Here is a 21857-nt window from a genome sequence, read left to right on the forward strand (position 1 = left end):
AACTTACAAAGCTACATACAGTAATCAAGCCAGTGTGATACTGGCACAAGAATAAACAGAGACCAACAGAATAGAAGTTCCAGAAGCAAAACCTCTTATTTATGGTCAACTGATTTTCAACAGGAGTCCCAAGGCATTTCTATGGGAACAGAATAGTCTTTTTAAATGAATGGTGCTGGGACAACTGGACATCCCTATATGCAAAAAAAGATGTTGGACCCCTCCCCCTTTCCTCAGACCATATACAAAAATTAACTGCAAATGGATCATAAACATAACTTTAAGTGCTAAAACTATAAAATCTTCGAAGAAAACACAGAAGTAAATCTTCATCACCTTGGGGTAGGAAAAGCCTTCTTAGCTACACCACCAAAAGCGCTACACCACCAAAAGCAAAAGTGACACGTAAAAAGAAGATAATTGGATTTTATCAAAACTAGTGCTTCAAAGGATACCATCAAGAAAGTAAAAAGACAACCCAAAAAATGAGAGAAAATACTTTCAAATTATATATCTGATAAGGGACTTGTATCTAGAATGTATGAAAAATGCTTACAACTCAATAATAAAAACACAAAACCCAATTTAAAAATGGGTTGAAGGGCTTCCCTGGTGGTGCAGTGGTTGAGAGTCCGCCTGCCGATGCAGGGGACACAGGTTTGGGCCCCGGTCTGGGAAGATCCCACATGCTGCGGAGCGGCTGGGCCCGTGAGCCATGGCCGCTGAGCCTGCGCATCCGGAGCCTGTGCTCTGCAACAGGAGAGGCCACAACGGTGAGAGGCCCGCGTACCGCAAAAAAAAAAAAAAAAAAAAAAAATGGGTTAAGGATTTAATAGACATTTCTCCAAAGACATACAAATGGCCAACAGGTATATAAAAAATGTTCAATGTCACTAATCATCAGGGAAATGGCAAATCAAATGAGGTATCACCTCATACCTGTCAGGATTGCTATTATCAAAAAAACAAAAACAAAAACAATGAAGACAACAAATGCTGGCAAAGATATGGAAAACTGGAACCTTTGTATACTGTTAATGGGAATGCAAAATGGTGCAGCCACTATGAAAAACAGTATAGAGGTTCCTCAAAATATTAAAAATAGAACTACCACATGATCCAGAAATCCCACTTCTGGGTATATATCCAAAATAATTGAAATCAGGATCTCAAAGAGATATTAACAATCCAGCACTATTCACAATAGCCAAGATGTGGTAAAACCTAAATGTCCACTGATGGATGATGGATAAAAAAAATATGGTATATATATGTACAACAGAATATTCAGCCTCAAAAAAAAAAAGTAAATCCTGCAATATACAACATGGATCAACCTTGAGGACATTATGCTAAGTGAAATAAGCCAGTCACAGGACAAATACTGCATGATTCCAATTACATGAGGCATTTAAAATAGTCAAACTCACAGAAGCAGAGAGCAGAACAACGGTTGCCAAGGGCAGGGTGAGGGGGAATTGGGGAGCTGTTAATCAATGGGTTTAAAGCTTCAGTAAGGCAAGTTCTAGAGACCTGCTGTATAACATTACACCTATAGTCAGCAGTGTTGTCATCTATAGTTAAAAATCTGTTGAGAGTAGATCTTATGTTAAGTGTTCTTACCACAATAAAGATTACAAAACATTTTTTAAGATAAATAATCTAGACAGAAAGGAGATTAGTGGTTTCCAGGAATTTCAGGGTAAAGGAAATGAGGAGTGATAGCTAATGGGTACAGAAATTCCTGAGGTGATGAAAATGTTCTCCAATTAGACAGTAGTGATGGCTGTACAACTCTGTGAATATACTAAGAATCACTTCAGGGTGAATTTGATGATATATGAATTATAGTAGGATGGATCACAAAATAGCTATTCTGAAAGAACACAAACTAAAAAAAAAAAGTATATACTGTATGATTCCATTTTATAAAATTCCAGAAAAAGCAGGCTAATATATAATAATAGACAGCAAATAACTGTTTGCTTGGGGTCAAACAGGGGGAAGGAAGGATGGTTACAAATATGCACAAAGAAACTTTTGGGGGTAACAGATATGTTCATTATCTTGATTGTGGTGATAGTATCACAGCTGTATAAATAAGTAAAAATACAACAAATTGTAAACTTTAAATATGGTCAAGTTTTTGTATGTCACTTATACCACAATAAAGCTGTGGGGGGGGGAAGATTTTTTTTAAAAAGACCAACTCGATTTAAAAATGAGCAAAGGATTTGAATAGACATCCCAAAGAAGACATATAAACAGCAAATACGCACATGAAAAGATGCTCAACATCCTTAGCCATTTAGGAAATGCAAATCAAAATGACAATGCCATGCCACTTCACACCTACCAGGTTGGCTATAGTCAAAAACATAGATAGGGCTTCCCTGGTGGCGCAGTGGTTGAGAGTCTGCCTGCCAATGCAGGGAACATGGGTTCGTGCCCCGGTCCGGGAAGATCCCACATGCCGCGGAGCGGCTGGGTCCGTGAGCCATGGCTGCTGAGCCTGCGCCTCCAGAGCCTGTGCTCCGCAACGGGAGAGGCCACAACAGTGAGAGGCCACAACAGTGAGAGGCCCACGTACCGCAAAAAAAAAAAAAAACAACATAGATAAAAGTAAGTGTTGGCTCACAATGCAATGCTTAAATGAAATGCTTATTTTTTCACAATTTTCTGTGCATCTATATACTTTTGCTGAACAAAAAGAATCATTGCTTTATATCATGTTTACTTTTTCTTAAATAGTCTATTTTCCCATGTCATTAAATATTCTCTGAAAGCATTTAAAAAAGTATCGGCAAGGATGTGCAGAAACTGCAGTCCTGGTACATCGCTGGTGGGAAAGTAAAACGGTGCGGTTGCTTTAGAAAACAGTCTGACAGTTCCTCAAAAGGCTAAATTTAGAGTTACCATATGAACCTGGAATTCCACTCTTAGGTATATAACCACGAGAAATAAAAACCTGTACACAAATCTTCATAGCAGCATTATTCATAACGGCAAAATCATAAAAACAACTCAAAAGTCCATCAAATGATAAGAGACAATATTAGAATATCCATACAAGGGAATACTATTTGGCCATAAAAAGGAATGAAGTGCTGATTTAAGAATGGATGAAACGTGAAAACAGTATGCTAAACAAAAGAAGTCAGATGCAAAAAACTATTCTGATTGTATGATTTCATTTACATGAAATGTCCAGAACAGGCAAATCTACAGGGACAGAAATCTATAAGCAGATTAGTGGTCGCCTAGGGCCAGGTACCGAGGGTGGGGAGGGAATGGAGAGTGACTGTTAACCAGTACAGGGCAGGGTTTTTTTTGTGGTGACGAAAGTGATCGAAAATTGGTTACAGTGAAAGTTGTACAATTCTGTGAATACACTAAAAAAAATTGAATTGTATACTTTACATGTGTGAATTGTATGCTATATAAATAAACCTTAATAAAGCTGTAAAAATATAAACAACAAAATTTATACATGTGACTCCAATAAACCATTTATAATTAGATTTTTCATATACTCCCCAAACCTGCTTCTCCCCTCCTGTTTACTGATTTTTCAGTAAATCTCATCACCATTCTACCAGTGGCTCAGAGCAAAACATGAGATCTCAGCCCTGACTCTTCCTTCATAGGCCATGTACAATCCATCAGAAACACCGCAGCAATAACTTCATAATTTATCTCAATTATGATGACTTCTACCCCCTTCTTCCTTGCCCGAGCCACCATCACCTCTCACCAGGGTTTTCTGCAATAATAACCTCTTAACTAACGTAGCTCCTACCCCTGCCACCTCTCTTTCTGGTTTTCTACACGACAGAGCTACCTTTTTTAAAACGCCAATCAGATTGTGTCATGCCCATGCTTAAAATCCTCCACTGGATTCCTATCACCCACAGAGTGAAATTTAGACTCTTTCCTTGGCCTACTGGACGTGTCAGGATATGTGCCGGTCTCTCTCCATCCCCATATCACTCACTCCCTCTACTCTGGCCACACTGGCCTTCTTGTTCTTTCTGAAACACCCTGAACTTTCTTCTGCCTCATAGCCTTTGCCTTTCAGTTCTTTGCCTGAATACCTCTTCTCTTGAAACTTCACCTATCTCATCATTCCCTCACTTCCTTCAGAGGTGCTTCCCCGACCGCTCTATTTAAGATAGTACCCCCCAACACACACTCTCTATTCTTTTAATCTACTTTTTCTTCACAGACCTGAGAGCATATCGCCTATCTGTCTACTCATTGCTATCTCCTCCTCTTAAATGTAGGTTCTGTGATGACAGTTTACTTACAAAAATTGTATTACTATCTCTCAATTTCTCCATCTTGCTCCTTCTCCTATTCACCCTCCTCCCCTTTCCCTCTCCTTCCCTATCAATATGGCACAAAAAATAACTTTTGAATAAATGAATAAATTTCAACAGTACCATTCAGGATCTACGCATCACATTCAAGAACAGCTATTCTGCTGCAACTGAATAACTCTCTTTTCATGGAATTACCATTTCTTCTTTGTCCAACCAGTAATGTGTCTTTCCTGACCTTCATAAAACCTTCATAAAGCCATCAATGTGTGACTGTCTCCACAGAACACAACATAAAGTGAATTCTAAACAAATAACGTGATTATCTTTACAGGAGGGATCTTGTCATACACCACTAGGCAAGTACTCTCGTTACAGTCTTCATGCTTTATAAATTGGTTAACATAAAAACGTGAGCTGTTATAACAAACCAAATCTGGAAAGCTTAACATGAAGAAGTTCCATTTTTGTTTAAGTAATAGTCCCACATAGCTGTTGCTGGGTAGTGGACGGCTTTCTGACTCACAATCATCCAAGAACTTTTCCAGTTACCTATTGTTGCCTAACAAACCAGCCCAAAATGTACTGGCTTAAAACAAAATTATTTCATTATTTATCACAACTCTCACATGGTATCAGATGGGCCACTGGCACAGCTAAAGGTCCAAATGGCTTCACTCCCACAGCAGTAGCTAGCCGGCTGCTGACTGGAATTGCAGCTGGCCTTGCCAGCTGGGCACCTCAGTTCAATGTAGTTGCTTGAGCTTCCTCACCACGTGGCGGTCTTGAGGTAGGTGTGTTTCTTCCATGGTGACTAGTCTCTAAGAGTACCAAAGTGGAAACTACCAGGCTTCTTAAGGTTTAGGACAGTGTCACTTGTGCTGCAGTCTACTGGTTAAAGCAAGTCACAGGGCCAACAGATTCAAGCAGGTTACTGGAAGTTACTGCTTCCAGTATTCCAATAAATACTGGAAGCACGGTTCACTGGGGGCCCTCACAGTAACACAGGAACTCACGTTCCTTCTATCTTGTGGCTTCTCCATCCCCTAGCTCTTCAGAATCTTTTGCATTTAGCAGACAGATGAGGAAAAGGAATGCATCTTAACCACTCCGCTCTGATGTCATACATATCATTTCTCTCATTACCATGGGAAGAATTAGTCACACAGCCCCACCTACTTGTGAAAGCAACTGAAAAACATAATCCCGGATTGGACAGTTGCTGCCAATGACAAGAATACAGAAGAGGAAGCACAAATATTTGGTAGACAGCTAGCAGCCTCAGCTAACTTTCTGCTTTCTCTTTTCTCCCAGTAGATTAACATTTCCTTTTCAACTTTCAGGAAATCAACTTTGCATCTCAGCAGATAGTACCTTTTGCTGGCAGACTCCTTTCACAGTTATGTTTGCTTATCTCAGGCTATTTTCAGTAACTTATAGCCTAACACCAATATTGACAAATACACATACTCATGTTATACAATAGTTTTGACTGACCTCATTCACATTTTAAGATTACACTAACTTCTGTGGCCCACACAAATATCCACATCTCCCCCATGTGGTCCACTTTACATCTCTAACTACGTATCTCTACTTATATGTCCCATAGGAACACTGAACTTAACATATCAAAACTGAACTCAAGTATTACCAAATCCACTGCTCGTATATTCCCAATTTTAGTTAACAGCTTCCCACCTAGGCACCCGAGTCAAAACCCTCAAGATTCATCACTGGTTCCTCCCTGCCCCTTCCCACACACACGCACTGAAGTCACCTCACTCTGTCCATCCAGAAATCTCCCTCAAATCTGTTTCCTTCTTTATCCTTATTGCCTCTTTCCTAGCATTGGTCCTTCCTTCACCTGGATGACTGAAATAGCTCTTTTAATCGAAGTCCCTGACTTCAGAACACAATTTCTTTATCCATCACCAAGTGCTACAAAAATTATCTCCCTAAAATATTTAACCATGATGCCCTTAAATAAAATTCTTTGATCACTTCGTGCCAATAAGATGAAGTTCCAGTGTTTAGTATGGCATTTAAGAACCTTCACAAGGGGACCTCCATCTTTACCTCTCCCCACCCTACAATCCTTTTAGTCCCACCAGCTTGCTCAAGGTGGTGTTATAAATACACTTTGAACTTCCATGATTCTGTTCCTTCTTTCACATTTATATTCCATTCATCTGTTTACTAAGAATTTTCCTTTTCTTTCCCCTTCTCTGCCTACTGACATCCTACTTATCCTTCAAAGCCACTTTTAAATATCTCTTTCTCAGTGACACCTTCCTCCAGGCAAAATTAACTGCCCCATTCTTCCATGACGAGTACTGTTGATACCTCAAGTACAGTACTTATCAAACTGAATTTTGATCAGGTAACTAGTTTTCTGTCTCATCCACTAGACTTTTGGTGCTTTGAAGGCTCACCCCATGACCAGTCATTTTTGTGTCTCTACTGAGAATGGAATCAGCCCTACCTCCCCAATAAACAGAAACCTTATTGGGAAGTATATGCTTTTTAAGATGGCTAAAACTTGACCTGAAAACAAAGTACCCACCTCATTTCCCAGTGATACATTTCAGGCAGCCACAGAGTACAGTGGGACTCCCCCATGCCTTTGCTCACCACCTTAAGAAAAGGATTAAGCCTAGACAGTCTCAAGGCCCTAAAATATAACCTCAACCCTTCTCAAACACAAACTTCCGCTATGTTTTGCCTTTAGCTATATGTATGATCAATACTTATCATTTTATATCACAGTTTTGTTATTCCTTAAATAAACTTAAAACAGAAGGGCCAGATATCTGAATTTCAGTGAACAGAAAGTGAGTGATCTGCCCAAAAGAGGAGGTAAGATCATAGCTATAGCTCTCAGTAAAAAGGTTGGAAAGTCGTAAGGAAAGCTAACTAGCAAATGAAGAGAGGAAAGAATGCTTCCACCATAAATTATTTCAAATGGAAATTACAAAAACCAAAACTATGTCTCCTGGTATTGATCATAATTCCCTTTAGAAGTGAATCAACAAAACTGATTTTAAAGTAGTTGTTGATTAGATTCTGCTTCTCCCATATGGTTCTTGTGCTTTTCCAAAACATGAGTCTTTAAACTGGACCAAGGTGATTCACAGTTGAGGCCAAATAATATTTCCAGGGCTTCCCTGGTGGCGCAGTGGTCAAGAGTCCGTCTGCTGATGCAGGGGACATGGGTTCATGCCCTGGTCCGGGAGGATCCCACATGCCGTGGAGCGGTTGGGCCCGTGAGCCATGGCCGCTGAGCCTGCGCGTCCGGAGCCTGTGCTCGGCAACGGGAGAGGCCACAACAGTGAGGGGCCCGCGTACCGCAAAAAAAAAAAAAAAAAAAAAAAAAAAAAAAAATCCAAAATAGCACCTAATGACAGTGTCCTCCATTTTGTTTTTTTCTCAGCTTGTCTACACTAAAATGTGATATCTGATTTATACACATTTATGTCTTTTGTATTTCTTGACATAGGACAGTTAACAGAACTTCCACTGAATTAACAAGTGGTTTTCTTATTTTTCATACCTGTACGAGATTTTTTTCCTTAGCAGTTTTCTAGTTAGCACAGCCCTTTTAACAGGGGGACGTGATCATCATAGGCCCTGTGAGGATTTATAAACTTCATCTAGCTTTGCGGTAGACACTGATTAGACTCTGGGAATAGTTCCTTCTCTGATCATGTTCACTTCTTACTTTTAATCAAAGTTTTACATGTACATTGTTAGCGTACAACACTCCTCTAAGATTTGTTGGGAAAAAAAACATCCTGTGACTGCCTCCCTGATCCACACATACAAACACACTTTCCATCCCCCAGAAACGCACACTTTGGTCTTTTTCGGTATTTACCCCCATAACTCTAAGTAACTTACTACTTCTTGCTTTTTCCATTTTAGGCATAATCAACTGGCTTCCCAGTATGGAAGATGAGAATTTAGCTTCTATATACATGTACATACCCTACTCCCAATACACCATCACCATACTTCCTATACATGCCCTGCCCTATTACCCCAATACAGTAATTTATAATTTTGGCTAGGTCAATTTTCAGCATTTACATTACACACACACACACACTTTTGATAAATGAGCCATGTAGTATATCATGATTGTTTTCCCTTTCCTGCACTGCTTTTCTTTTTTCCTGCACTGCTTTTTGATTTGCCTTAATAATGGTTTATCACTCATTATTTAGTATTTACCTCTAACTTACCCCCCAAAGTATCCCACGACTATTAACACTTATCTTGGTAAATGCAAACACATCAGGTATTCCATATTCTTGAATCAATGACCCAGAGCTTTCTGACTTACTACAATCTAGATTAGTCAATCTCTAGAAAAGTGCTGTCCAAAAGAACTTTCTGCATTGATGGAAATGTTCTATATCTCTCTGTTCAATGTGGTAGCCACTAGCCACATGTGGCTACTGAACACTTACACAGTGGCTAGTATGACTGAGAAACTGAATTTTAAATTTTATTTCATTTTAATTAATTTTCATTTAAATAGTCACATAAAGCTAGTGGCTACCAATCTGGACAGAGCAGCCTCAGAACTATCAAACAGCTGTGATGTGGGGATATTTCTCTCCTTAGTTTCCTGATCTGGTATCATTCTTTCCTGACTTACTTCCTTATTTTAGTAGAGCATAAATTCTGTTAGCTTCCTGAAAAATGATGCATGAGAGATTAAAAAAAAAAAAAATTTTTTTTAAATTAACCATGTAGAAATTTCCTTCTGTCACTCTCATACTTCATTCATTATTTGGGCATAGAATTATATTGGAAATCACTTTCTCCCAGTATCTTAGAGGCATTGTTCTACTTCTAGTGTTCAGTGCAGTGCTGCTTTTGAGAAATCTAATCATTATGATTCTTGATCCTTTGTATAAATTCCCCCTCTCACTCTGTAGAGGATTACAGAATCTTTTCTCTATCCCAGATGTTCTGAAATTTTGCAACAATCTACCTCAGCATGGGCCTATTTTAATTCATTCATTGCGATGGATGTTCAATGGGCCTTTTTAACTTGGAAATACATGTTCTATAATTCTGAGACTTTTCTTGAACTACTTCATTGGTGATTTCTTCCCCTCCAGTTTCTCTGTTCTCTCCTGAAACAACTATTATGCAGACTGCTCCTCTAATTTTATCTTTTCTTTCCTATTTTCCATCATTTAGGGTTTGTTGTTGTTATGATTGTTCTCCTTTCTAATCAACATCAACTTTATCTCCCTTATACTGAGTTTTTAATTTCCAAGAGCTCTATGGACATTCTTTTAATATATCTTGTTCCCATTATGAATGTACTAACTACTCTTACGTTCCACAAATATTGAGTTGTTTTGTTTGTTTTTGCATTGTCTGTCTCTTCCAAATTGCTTTTATTCTTTTTTGGTTTTGATCTCCTCAGTGACTTTTCCTAACTAAGCTATTTGTTCATAGTTAAGAATGAAACATTAGAGACTTCCCTGATGGTCCAGTGGTTAAGAATCCGCCTTCCAATGCAGGCGATACGGGTTCGATCCCCAGTTGGGGAACTAAGATCCCACATACTACAGGGCAACTAAGTCCGCACACCACAACTACTGAGCCCACACACCACAACTAGAGAACCCATGTGCTGCAACTACTGAGCCTGTGCACCATATTAGACAGCCCAAGTGCCGCCAACTACTGAGCCCGTGCACCACAACTACTGGGCCTACACACCACAACTAGAGAGCCCGCACACCACAACTGCTGAGCCTGTGCACCACAACTAGAGAGCCCGCAAGCCACAACTACTGAGCCCACACACAAGTAGAGAGCCTGTGTGCTGCAACTACTGAGCCCACACGCCACAACTAGAGAGAGCCTGCATGCCGCAACTAGAGAAGCCCGTGCACCACAACAAAAGATCCCACGTGCTGCAACAAAGATCCCATGTGCTGCAACAAAGATCCCATGTGCTGCAACTAAGACCCGACTCAGCCAAATAAATAAATGAATATTTAAAAAAAAAAAGAATGAGACATTAAAAAGTTGATCAGTGTGCGAGGTGGGGATTGCTGACAATGACTGGGACCTTTCCCAGGGGAACCATTTATACTGGTATTTTTAGAATATTTTTTCTCTTGGCCCAGTCAAATTCCTCAAAGAGTACTTTTTTGCTCATGTAACCATTAAATAATATTGAAATAGATGGCATGTATTCACACATTTTGGTAACAATAATTACAAAGAATGTAATTTCTAACATCTTATAACATTAACTTTTTAACAACTATTTATCATCAAAATAACTTTAGACTTACAGAAAAGTTGCAAAAATATACAAAGAGTTCCCACATACCCTTCACCCAGATTCCCCTAATGTTAACATCTTACATAGCCAGAGTACTGTTATCAAAACCAGAAAATCAACATTAATAAAATACTATTAGCTAAACTACAGGCCTTATTCAAACTCTGCCAGTTTTTCTACTAATTTTTCTCTTTCAGAATCCAATCAAAGATTCCATATGGTATTTAGTTTAATGTCCCAACTCTGATCTTTGATAATTCCTCCACCTTTCCCTGTCTTTCATGATCTTGATACTTTTGGAGGTTACTGATCAGTTATTTTGTAAAATAACCTTCAATTTGGCTTTGTCTAATGTTTTCTCATGATAAAATTGAGGTTATGCATTTTGGGCAAAAATACCTCAGAAATGACGTTATGTCCTTCTCACTACATCATAAATTGGGGTCTCTGATCATGATGTGTCTCATTGCTGGTGATGTTAACCATGATCTATTAGTTAACATGGTATCTGCCAGGATTTGCTATGTAAATTTACTATGTTTCCCTTTTCAATTAAACAATATTGATTAAAGAAAAACACTATATCACTACTCTTTTAAATGCATCAAATGGACCCTAAAAACTATTATCAATTTGATTTGATAACTGTCATCATCCATTGAATAACCTGTTCCTTTACTATTGAACTAACCACTCTTAACACTCAAAAAGCTTACATTGTTCCTTCCCCACCCCTGACCTTCTATTTCTATTATATTTATACTACAGACTATTACCCTAATGTAATATATTTTTATACTTGGATTATATATTGATTATCTAATCATTCTTCTCTGCAAAACATATCTGTATATAAAAATATACATTTTTTAAGTTTCTTGTGACCATAAGATTCTAAGTATCAATTCAAAAGAAATTCTGAGTTATCATTATAATTAATATTAGTATATGATGGATCAAAACACAAGTATATTATACATTTGGAAAACTATTATACATTGGGAAAACTAATTATTCAGCAAAAAATAAAGTTTTATTGAAAATACATCTCAATGAAATACATGGAGCTTACTTTTTTTTTTTCAGTTTATGAGTCCATGAACAAATATTACTACCAGAATGTGACAAGGTTCAGCATTAATCCTGTTCCTATTTTTTATTTTTATAGACTAAAATGCTTAATAACCATAGAAGGGACCAGAAAATCTTATTATAGTGATGTTACCCAATTCTGCAAGTTCCCTTTAGAGTTATGTACCAGATATTACACAATGACCTACTGTTAAAAACTATTTTTAATGATCTGACATCTACCTAACCCAAGAAACAAACAAACTATACATCCCTCATAGTAATCTCTTTATTTCGGGCAAAAAAAAAATTTATATACTTTCTTGAATTTCATTATACTATAATAGGATTTGACCTCATAAACAAAGTCCCCTCTTATATATCAAGGCTATTTTTATGTTCCAACTAATATCCCTATATACTGATTTGCTATTTTATTTTTAAAAATCATAAACAGGGCTTCCCTGGTGGCACAGCGGTTGAGAGTCCGCCTGCCGATGCAGGGGACATGGGTTTGTGCCCCGGTCCGGGAAGATCCCACATGCTGCGGAGCGGCTGGGCCCGTGAGCCATGGCCGCTGAGCCTGCGCATCTGGAGCCTGTGCTCCGCGACAGGAGAGGCCACAACAGTGAGAGGCCCGCGTACCGCAAAAAAAAAAAAATCATAAATAATAAGTGATATCATAAGGCTTTTATTCAACTACAAATGTATTTAATAAAGATTTTATCTTTTTGCTACTGGTACAGTTTTTTCCTGATATGTACATTAGGAATACTTATATCACAAAGTGTTTCAGTATTTGTTTTGGACAATTTTTTTCAAATTATTCTATGTTTGGGTTTACTTTGTAGAAAAAAACACTGCCAGACTGAATTGGATGGTTACTGATCCAAAGGCTAGCATAAGCACATCTAATGCCACTGTTCTTTGGCAGATGAGAGCCAGAGCTTAAAGCAGGAAAACACTGAAATAAATAGTAAGGAAGTAAGGCAATTAGTAGAGAAGTATGGAAGGTGCTAAAAGGGGTAGACAAGTAGTACTTTGAAGCTCCAGCATATAAAACTGAGTTGACTAACAGAAAAAGTAAAAATAAAAGCCAGGTCCCAAAGGAGTGGAGGAGCCCCCAAAACACAGAAAGCAAAGAGGAGCCAATGCCTGGAATCAAATACTGATCAGAAATACTGAGGGGGGAATGCTATGTCCTTTCTTAACTGTATATCTTTCATCTACAGATGCTCTAAATGAGAAAGCATAAACTCTTATGTACTTCAAACGTCTATGAGCTACTTTCAAGTAGGAAACCCCGCTGCAGCCAGCGTGAGCAGCAAAAAGCCTCCAATTCCATAGGAATTACTTGTATAAAATAAAGCATAAAGTAATTAAACCATATTCCAGCCTCAAACTTATGAAAACATTTTAAGAACAATAAAGTGATGCCTTTTATGCAATGCAGCACTAAGCTTCCATTTAACAAACATTATTATTCTGCCTCTGTATGATGATATCTTTCTGAAGTTGTGTAACTTATTGGTTCTACTTCAAATTTATACAAGAATAAAATAGCATATTAAGGGAGAGTTAAAGTATTTACTAAACAGCAAAAACATTTAAAACTGATCAGAGTTTTTCTATTGAGAAAAAGTGACCTTCCTTTTACTGACTATATGTACTCATCATGACTGATGTTCTCGTCATAAATGTGTACTAATTATACTATTAAGGTATTAGTCACAACTGTCCTTCAAATTAGCAGGACATTTGGTATTATCTTTAGACTGCATCTGACCACAAGAGCTAAATTTGGCAAGTGTGAAATATTAAAAAGACAAAAATGATGTGAGTACTCTCTGTGAAAGGTGTTTTGGCCAAGGTACAGAACAAGGCTGCCTTTGTTGTGTAGTGGTTGTAAGGTGTGGGGTATATGTGTAGATGGAGTGAGCAGGTTTGATTTTTCTGGCTCCAGTAGCTCTAGGGAACTGAATGAACAGGAAAACAGGTAAAGCAAGATGAAGCTGCACTAGTCTTTCAGGAAAAGGGTATAGTTGGGTCTTAGGATCAGAAATAAAAACTTTACAAGATTGACTATTTCAAAGCTGTTTGGATTCTCTAAATATATTAAAGTACTTTGCTTTAGCTGCTTTACTATATCAGGCTGAATCAGCTACACTAGAAGAAAAAGGCTACGCATTTGGTCCACAGGTAGACAGGGGATTTAAAACGAGCCAGTAATAGTGATAGCAGCAGGAATCAAAGTAAAACAAAGACCTTTAAATAAAGGGAAGGAAACGAGAGGGAAAGAAGACAAGGCTCAACATACAACTCTCTGTCTACATACGTGGAGAAATTTTCCACTCTGTTAAATGTTTACTTTTTTTTCAAAAGACTTTCCTAACCAATCCTCACTTGCATAGAATCAAAGTACTCCCAAGAAATACTGAGTAAAATCATCTCAATTCGTACTCTAGATACTAATTTAAAAGGGACATTGATACAGTTGGGGTCCAAAAAGTGGGTTTACATAATATATATTTTAAATAACTTTTAAAGACTCACCTGTAGGCTTAACTGAATAAAACCCAATGGCCTCTCCTTTCTTCCACAGAATCTTAGCATAATCAGTACTGCTATGACACAGGAATGGGATCTCATTTCTCTCCATTTCCTGCTTTCTATAAATAATTCGATTCAGAACATACAGAACCACTCTCTCCCCAAGAGTTCTCACCTACAAAGAGATGAGACACCAGGCACAACAGTTAGCATCAACTCAGAGATGCAGTTTACCTTGCTCCCTGCTTCCATACCTTGTACTGACATTCAAGGCACTTTGAATACATTCAGAATGATTTGTAAACCATTTTATTATCACAAAGATGAGACCAGTCATTCATACCAATAACAATCCATTTCTATGGACACAAGTTATGCATGAAATAATGCCTCTCAGCAAAATTCTAAAACAGGCAAAACAGGTTTCCAATATACCAATCCCCAGCATCTCTACGTTAGCAGTCAGTGCTCTCTTTCTGCTTCCAGCTGCCCAGATCCCAGGTCTCCCCCACTCTAACTGCTGCCCCCCACCATTTCTAGTGCTTCTTATCCCCCCATTCCAGCCTACACATTAAAAAAAAAAAAAGAAAGAAGGAAAAGAAAGTGAAAAAAGCTTCGTGTTATGCCCTGAAGACTTTAAAAACAATGATTATCTCATTTGATGAGCAAAGCCATAATTATGCTCTTGTAAAGGAATCTCTCTCATCTTTTCTAGGTAAAATGGTCATTTAACAGTCATGTCGTTGTTGTCTAACTATAAGGAATACCTGTCTCCCCCTACACACATACACACATAACCCTCTGCCAGACCAGATGGGCAATGACAGGGGCACCAGGGCAGTCTGATGAAAACAAAACTTGGGGCAATCACAGAATGGAAACAACCTCACTTCCTACAGGCAGGTCTGCACGGTCACAGGGACACCCTCACCAATTGCCTGCCATTGAACAGTGGGGTTTTCCCCATAGACATCTGTCACTGCTGAAAACAAGAGTCTATCCATGAAATCTATCTCCCCCACCCCACCCCAAGTCTCCTTAAAGAAAAACAAGAATGTCCTCTAATTAGGCGAGAGGAGAGAAAAAGCATTAGGCATACACACACTACTCTCAAAAACCTCCCCGGTAAGAATTTCCAATACCGAACACCACATGAAATGACAAAGCTCTCCAACTTACAGGGTATCCCACGCCTTTCCTTGAATAGCTCTGACCAGAATGAAATTCTTTCTGATACTGAGCTGAAATCTCTTTCCCAAAGACTATACTTTGATATTCTGGATAACATAGTCTACAAATATTTGAAGACAGCCATGATATTCTCTTAAATTTCCTATCAAAGCTAAACAGAGGAAAAGACTTATCTAATATGATTTGGGGTACTCTTGCCATTTCAGTCTTCTCCTTTCAAATTGCTTCAGATCCCTAACCTTTTTTTTTTTCTCTTCATGTTGGGCATGCAGATATTACAGGTATAAACATCGAAGATATTGATAAGATAATGGGGCTTTTCTGTATAAACTTAAGGTTTTTATTAGCTTTTTTGCTTTCTTTGATTTTACTTCTAATTAACTAAAGCCCAATCTTTTTCATATGTGCTGCTGTTTTAGTATGGTCTTCATGGTATACAGTAGAGTTAAATTTTTGAACCCACAGGTACTACTTTACCTTTCTCACTAATTTATTTTCATCATGTTAGATCTTTCTCTTTGTTTCTTAATTCTGCCTTTATGGATTAGTTCTCCCATTCAGCACTGTGGCATGCAGAATTGGTAAGTATGCCAACTATGTCTTCTTCTAAGTAACTGATAAAATGGTGACTAAGACAGAATAAAGGACCCAGTTTTACAGCATGCTGCTGAGGACCTCCCTTCCACTACACTGTTTGGAACACTGAATAGACCACCCAAAATGGCCCTACTGATAAGCAAGTTTACTGGTCAGTCTCTCCTAGAGACAGAGAACTTAAGCAACCACACAGAGATAATAAGCTTTTTCCCACCCAAAAAGAGAACTCAGAAGCTAAAATTGATATGGGTAACTACAGCTTAACTAAACCACAGGTACTCATTTTTCCTCCCCCAATTCTCAGACACTTTCACATAAAATCAAGGAAGCCCAATCTAAGTGCCAGTTTCACCGTTAACAATGGAACTCTAAGGGTTTAATATAACCTGGTGTACTAAAATGGAGAAAAGCTCAATAACTTCAAAAACTATCACTGTTTATGGGAAACATATTGTGAAATGGCCTCCTAAACACTTTTAAAACTACAGGATCTTGTTACCTGCTTAAGTCCCTCTCTAGAAGGGACAGATGTTTTCACAATATCATCAATAGCCCACCACTGATCAGCAAGGTAAAGTGCCACAGCTAAAAGAAAATAAATGATTGTTAACATTTAAGTCTTAAAGTACACGATATTACTATTTGGTAAGGTTTTCAAGGATACCCTTAAATATATCCATAGTTTACAATACAATGTGGCAGCCCCATTTATACCATTTTTATTGTATTTCACTCACTAAACATTTAATTATAAGCAACTGAGAATTTTATTTTCCTGAATTTACAGTTTGAAATAAGTTTTCTTTTTAAAAATTCCTTCATGTAGCTATCTTTCAATAAATTTCTAATTGTTTGAAAAAAAATTCCTCAATTTACAAATATTAAACAAAACAGAGACCTGTGAGTGAGTCCTCAGGTGCAAAAAGAGCAAGAACTTTCTGGGTCTGATCTCCACCATAGAGAGGTACATAGCCTACATTTGACAGGCTAATAGGAATCTGAAACGACAATTTATTAAAGATTAGTGAAGAGTTGGTAAGAAAACATCACACAAAAACACCATGCTTCTATCAAAATGTCAAACGTACGTTAACGCTAATTATATAATTTCATTTCATAGGAGATATTTCTAGTCTTAAAAAAAAAAGAGCAAATCAGATAGACTTCGCTTTTGCAGGAATTTTATTAACTTAGGCGAAAAAATGAAAGTCTGTTTCAATAAATATTATTGCGCTCTAGCTACGCATATGAATAAAAACAAAAGCATGATATAATCCATAAAGTTGTTAAACTTTATCATCTGTTATTTAGACCACTTGAGGGAGAAAAAATTCCATTTTCTAGTAAAAACCACTAGGGTAAATTCATTTTTCCAGTAAGATATATGCAGTACTTTAAATTTTTTCTGCTTTCATTAATCCAACGCTAATTCCCTACTTACACACAATATTGCCATTCAGAGAATTACAAAATATTGATGTTGGAAGAAACTTTAAAGAATTCTTTGAATAAACATCATCTTCCAGAAGAAAAACCTGAGGCCTAAAGAGGTTAGAGAATTTGCCTATCATCAAATTCACACTAGAATTCTAATAATTTCATGTCTAATGATCTATCAAAATATATCTCAGTTTACTAATTAGAAATTTTATTTTAATATTTTGGGAAAAGGAAGATTTGTGACACAAAAATGTGTAATGTAGTGTTTTGCTGACTTTTTTTATTAAAAAAATTTCTAAAATAACAATTTCCAAATCTAAAGTAGACTTAATTGGGTTAGCTCAAATATGGTAATCAGTCTTAGCAAAACTAGTAAACTACTTACATATAATTTTAAAGGCACAATACAAATAATAAGCAACTGCCTGTAAAGTTAGTCTTTTTAAAACTGGATCACGCTGCTGTACTAACTAATCAATATTTATCCATTTTACTGAAAAGTCTTCTGATAAAATTTTCAAAAGTGATTAGTTAACACTTTAAAAGATAATAAAAGGATACTGATTTCATGGATAAACTCAACTGAAAAGATCAATAAATCACTGCAGGATGCCTTACCGTAATATTGAGAAGAGAAAAACATTCAGGATTTTCAGGGTCCCCACACCTGAGATCTGACATGTAATCTTCAGCAGAATTTTCCATTTCCTCATGACTGCAATTATCCAGCATATCCACAGGGAATGCCATCCTCTTTAACAGAAAACATGGGACAAAATGTTTCAGAACATGAAACGCTATCTTCCTGTACTGAGAAAAAACTTTTTATTGTAATAGCGCAGCATTTTATTGTAAGGAGACTTCTTTTTCACTATGCCAAGACAGACTACAACTTAAGCCTGCTAATCTAAATGTATGTCAGAAAGAAAACTTAAACACTCACTTGTATTAAAAACAAGCAATGAAATAAGAATTAATGCACATGCACCTATGGTCAATTAGTCTATGACAAAGGAGATAAGAATATACAATGGACAAAAGACAGTCTCTTCAATAAGTAGTGCTGGGAAAACCGAACAACTACATGTAAAAGAATGAAATTAGAACATTTTTCTCACACCATTTACAAAAATAAACTCCAAATGGATTAAAGACCTAAATTTAAGACCGCAAACCATAAAAGTCCTAGAAGAAAACATAGACAGAATACTCTTTGACATAAACCGTAGAAATATTTTCTTGCATCTGTCTACTAGGGCAAAGGAAACAAAAGCAAAAATAAACAAATGGGACCTAATTAAACTGAAAAGTTTTTTCACTGCAAAGGAAACCATCAACAAAATTCAAAGACAACCTACAGAATGGGAGAAAACATTTGCAAATGATATGACTGATAAGGGGTTAATATCCAAAATATATAAACAGCTCATACAACTCAGTATCAAAAAAAAACAACCAATTAAAACACGGGCGGAAGACCTGAACAGTCATTTTCCCAAAGAAGACATACAGATGGCCAACAGGCACATGAAAACATGCTCCACATCGTTAATCATCAGAGAAATGCAAGTCAAAACCACAATGAGATATTACCTCACATGTCAGAATGGTTATCATCAAAAAAAACCACAAATAACAAATGTTGGAGAGGGTGTGGAAAAAAGGGAACCCTTGAACACTGTTGGTGGGAATGTAAATTGGTACAGCCAATGTGGAAAACAGTATGGAAGTTTCTCAAAAAAAACAAAAAATAGGGAATTCCCTAGTGGTCCACTGGTTAGGACTTGGCACTTTCACTGCCGTGGGCCTGGGTTCAATCCCTGGCCGGAGAACTAGGATCCCATACGTCTCGCGGCACAGCCAAAAAAAAATAATAATAATTAAAAATAATTAAAAAATAAAAATAGGAGTAACATATGATCCAGCAATTCCACTCCTGGGTACATATCCAAAGAAAACAAAAACAGTAATTCAAAAAGATTCATGCACCCCACTGTTCATAGCAGCACTATTTACAATAGCTAAGATACAGAAGTAAACTAAGTGTCCATCAACAGATGAATGGATAAAGAAGATGTGTTAATATATACACAATGAAATACTACTCAGCCATTAAAAAAAGAATGAAATTTTTTCTTTTAAAGAATAAAAGAAAAAGAACATGGATAGACCTAGAAAGTATTATGCTTAGTGAAAGAAGTCAAACACTGTATGTTATTACTTTTATGTGGAATCTAAAAAATAAAACAAATAAATGAACATAACAAAACAAACTCACAGATATAGAGAACAAACTGTTCATTACCAGTGGGGAGAGAGAAACAGAGAGGGGCAAGACAAGGGTAGGGGATTAAGGAGTACAAACTACTATGTATAAAATAAGCTTACAAGGATATATTGTTCAGCACAGGGAAATATAACCATTATTTTATAACTTTAAATGGCGTATAATCTATAAAAACATTGAATCACTATGTTGTACGCCTTAAACTAATATTGTAAATCCACTATACTTCAATTTTTAAAAATGAATAATTCCTTAAATTATAAAAATAAATATAAGGTATAGGATATAAACACACATACATAAAAATATATCCTCATATACCTCCCAACACAAAAGTCATTGTAAAAGGACACAAGGGAACTTTTCAGAATGATAGAAATGTTTACAACTACATTGTAGTGATGGCTGCACAACCCTATAAATTTACTAAAAAAAAACATGGAATTGTACAGCTGTAATCGGTAAATGTTACAGTATGTACAGTATCTCTCATGTACACAGCTGTTAAAAAAAAAAAAAAAGCCAGCACCTTAATGGGGAAAACTCTAAAGACTTTTTCACTAAAGTCAAGAAAAATAAGGACTTAACTAATAAATAACATTAGATAGGTGCTTGCTAATGCATTTAGACAAGAGAAAGCAATTAGAGGTATAACAATTGGGGATGTGCATGGCTTGGGGCGAGGGGAGACTATCTCAACCTCAATTCGCAAATAATAAATTTAATTGAAAAATCCAAAAGAATCAATGGAAAAATTATTCCAAACAATAAGAAAATGTAGTAAAATGGTAGGACATAAAATTACGTAGAGAAATCAAGCCCTCATATATATAATAATAATCAGTAAGGAGAAATAATAAATGGAAAAAAATGAAGTGAAAATAGAAAAGACAACCCCATTAACAACGGCAAAGATAAAAATAGACTTAAATTTAACAATAAACAATATAAAACTTATATAAGGAAAACTATAAAACAGCATGCCTGAAGGAAGCAAAGTGAACAACAGGGAAGACAAACCACGTTCTTGGAAAGGAAGATTCTACATCATTAAGGTAGCAGTTTCCTCTAAGATAATCTGTTAATTTAATGCAATCCTAATGAAAACATCTCCAGGATTATTGTTTCCTGAAGCAAGACAAGTTGATTATAAAGTGAATTTGAAAGAATAAATAAGAATAGCTAGAAAAATCCTAAAAAGGCAGAACAATGATTGGAGAAAAGTTCAAACCCTCTAAGATATTAAAGCATGTTATAAAACTTCTATGATACAAGCATATATAAAACTTCTATGCGATACAGGCATATAAATAGACCGACGGAGCAAGATAAATATACCCTAATGCCTATAGAAATTGCATATATGATTACAGAGCTATTTCAATCAATGGGAGAAAGAAGCACTTTTTAATAGGTAGCATTGTTTCACTGGCCTTACAATATGTTTAAATGAGAAATTAATTTTGCCCATTTTTAACTTCTTATATCTGAAATCATATAGTATGCTCTCTATTGCATCAACTCTTTTCACTCAACATTATTTCTGTGAGAAACATAAGCGGTGCTGCATCTATCATTTAATTTGTTCCCTTTTATTGCTATGTAGTATTCCACAATACACATATACAGTTTATTTACCAATCTACTGCTGATGGGCATTTGGGCTGCCATGAGCATTGCTGCAGGAATACTTCGGTAAATATATGCACTCACTTCTGGTTTTTTTCCAAGGTATAAAATATTTAATAATGCTTTGTTGATTTATGTTTTTTTAAAATGCACTCCTCTGTGACAGGCCTGCATACCCAGACTTATCAATCTTACTAAAAGTAAGACAGCAGATACTGTATGTAGTTTGATGTAATGCAACAAGAAAATTGGATCCAAATCTACCTATTAGACAAACATGTGAAACGATGTTTAAAGTATGCGGCCGGCCAAATTTAGAATAACTCAGTTTCTTCAATATATATACAGAATAGAGTTTAAAGAAAAAAGTGGAAACTAATGTAAATTAAAAGAAACTTAAGAGACATACTGATCAAATGCATTGTGGAGAGCATCCTGATTTGTGTATTCTTGA

General features: G+C 36.6%; 1 protein-coding gene across 1 annotated transcript in view; it reads right to left on the reverse strand.

Annotated features, from left to right (window-relative positions):
- The window catches only part of FAM169A (family with sequence similarity 169 member A), a 60898-nt gene that overhangs the window by 24597 nt on the left and 14444 nt on the right, over positions 1 to 21857 (reverse strand). The window contains exons 2-5 of the mRNA XM_029218149.1: positions 18106 to 18240; positions 16946 to 17045; positions 16547 to 16632; positions 14263 to 14434 (exon numbers count right to left, since the gene is read on the reverse strand). Of these exons, the coding sequence (XP_029073982.1) occupies positions 14263 to 14434; positions 16547 to 16632; positions 16946 to 17045; positions 18106 to 18237 (490 nt within the window). The 5' untranslated portion in view covers positions 18238 to 18240. The remainder of the gene's footprint in view (positions 1 to 14262; positions 14435 to 16546; positions 16633 to 16945; positions 17046 to 18105; positions 18241 to 21857) is intronic.

This window comes from Monodon monoceros, unplaced genomic scaffold (genome assembly GCF_005190385.1).
Source record: "Monodon monoceros isolate NGI ecotype Baffin Bay Population unplaced genomic scaffold, NGI_Narwhal_1 Super_Scaffold_12, whole genome shotgun sequence".
Classification (NCBI taxonomy): Eukaryota; Metazoa; Chordata; class Mammalia; order Artiodactyla; family Monodontidae; genus Monodon; species Monodon monoceros.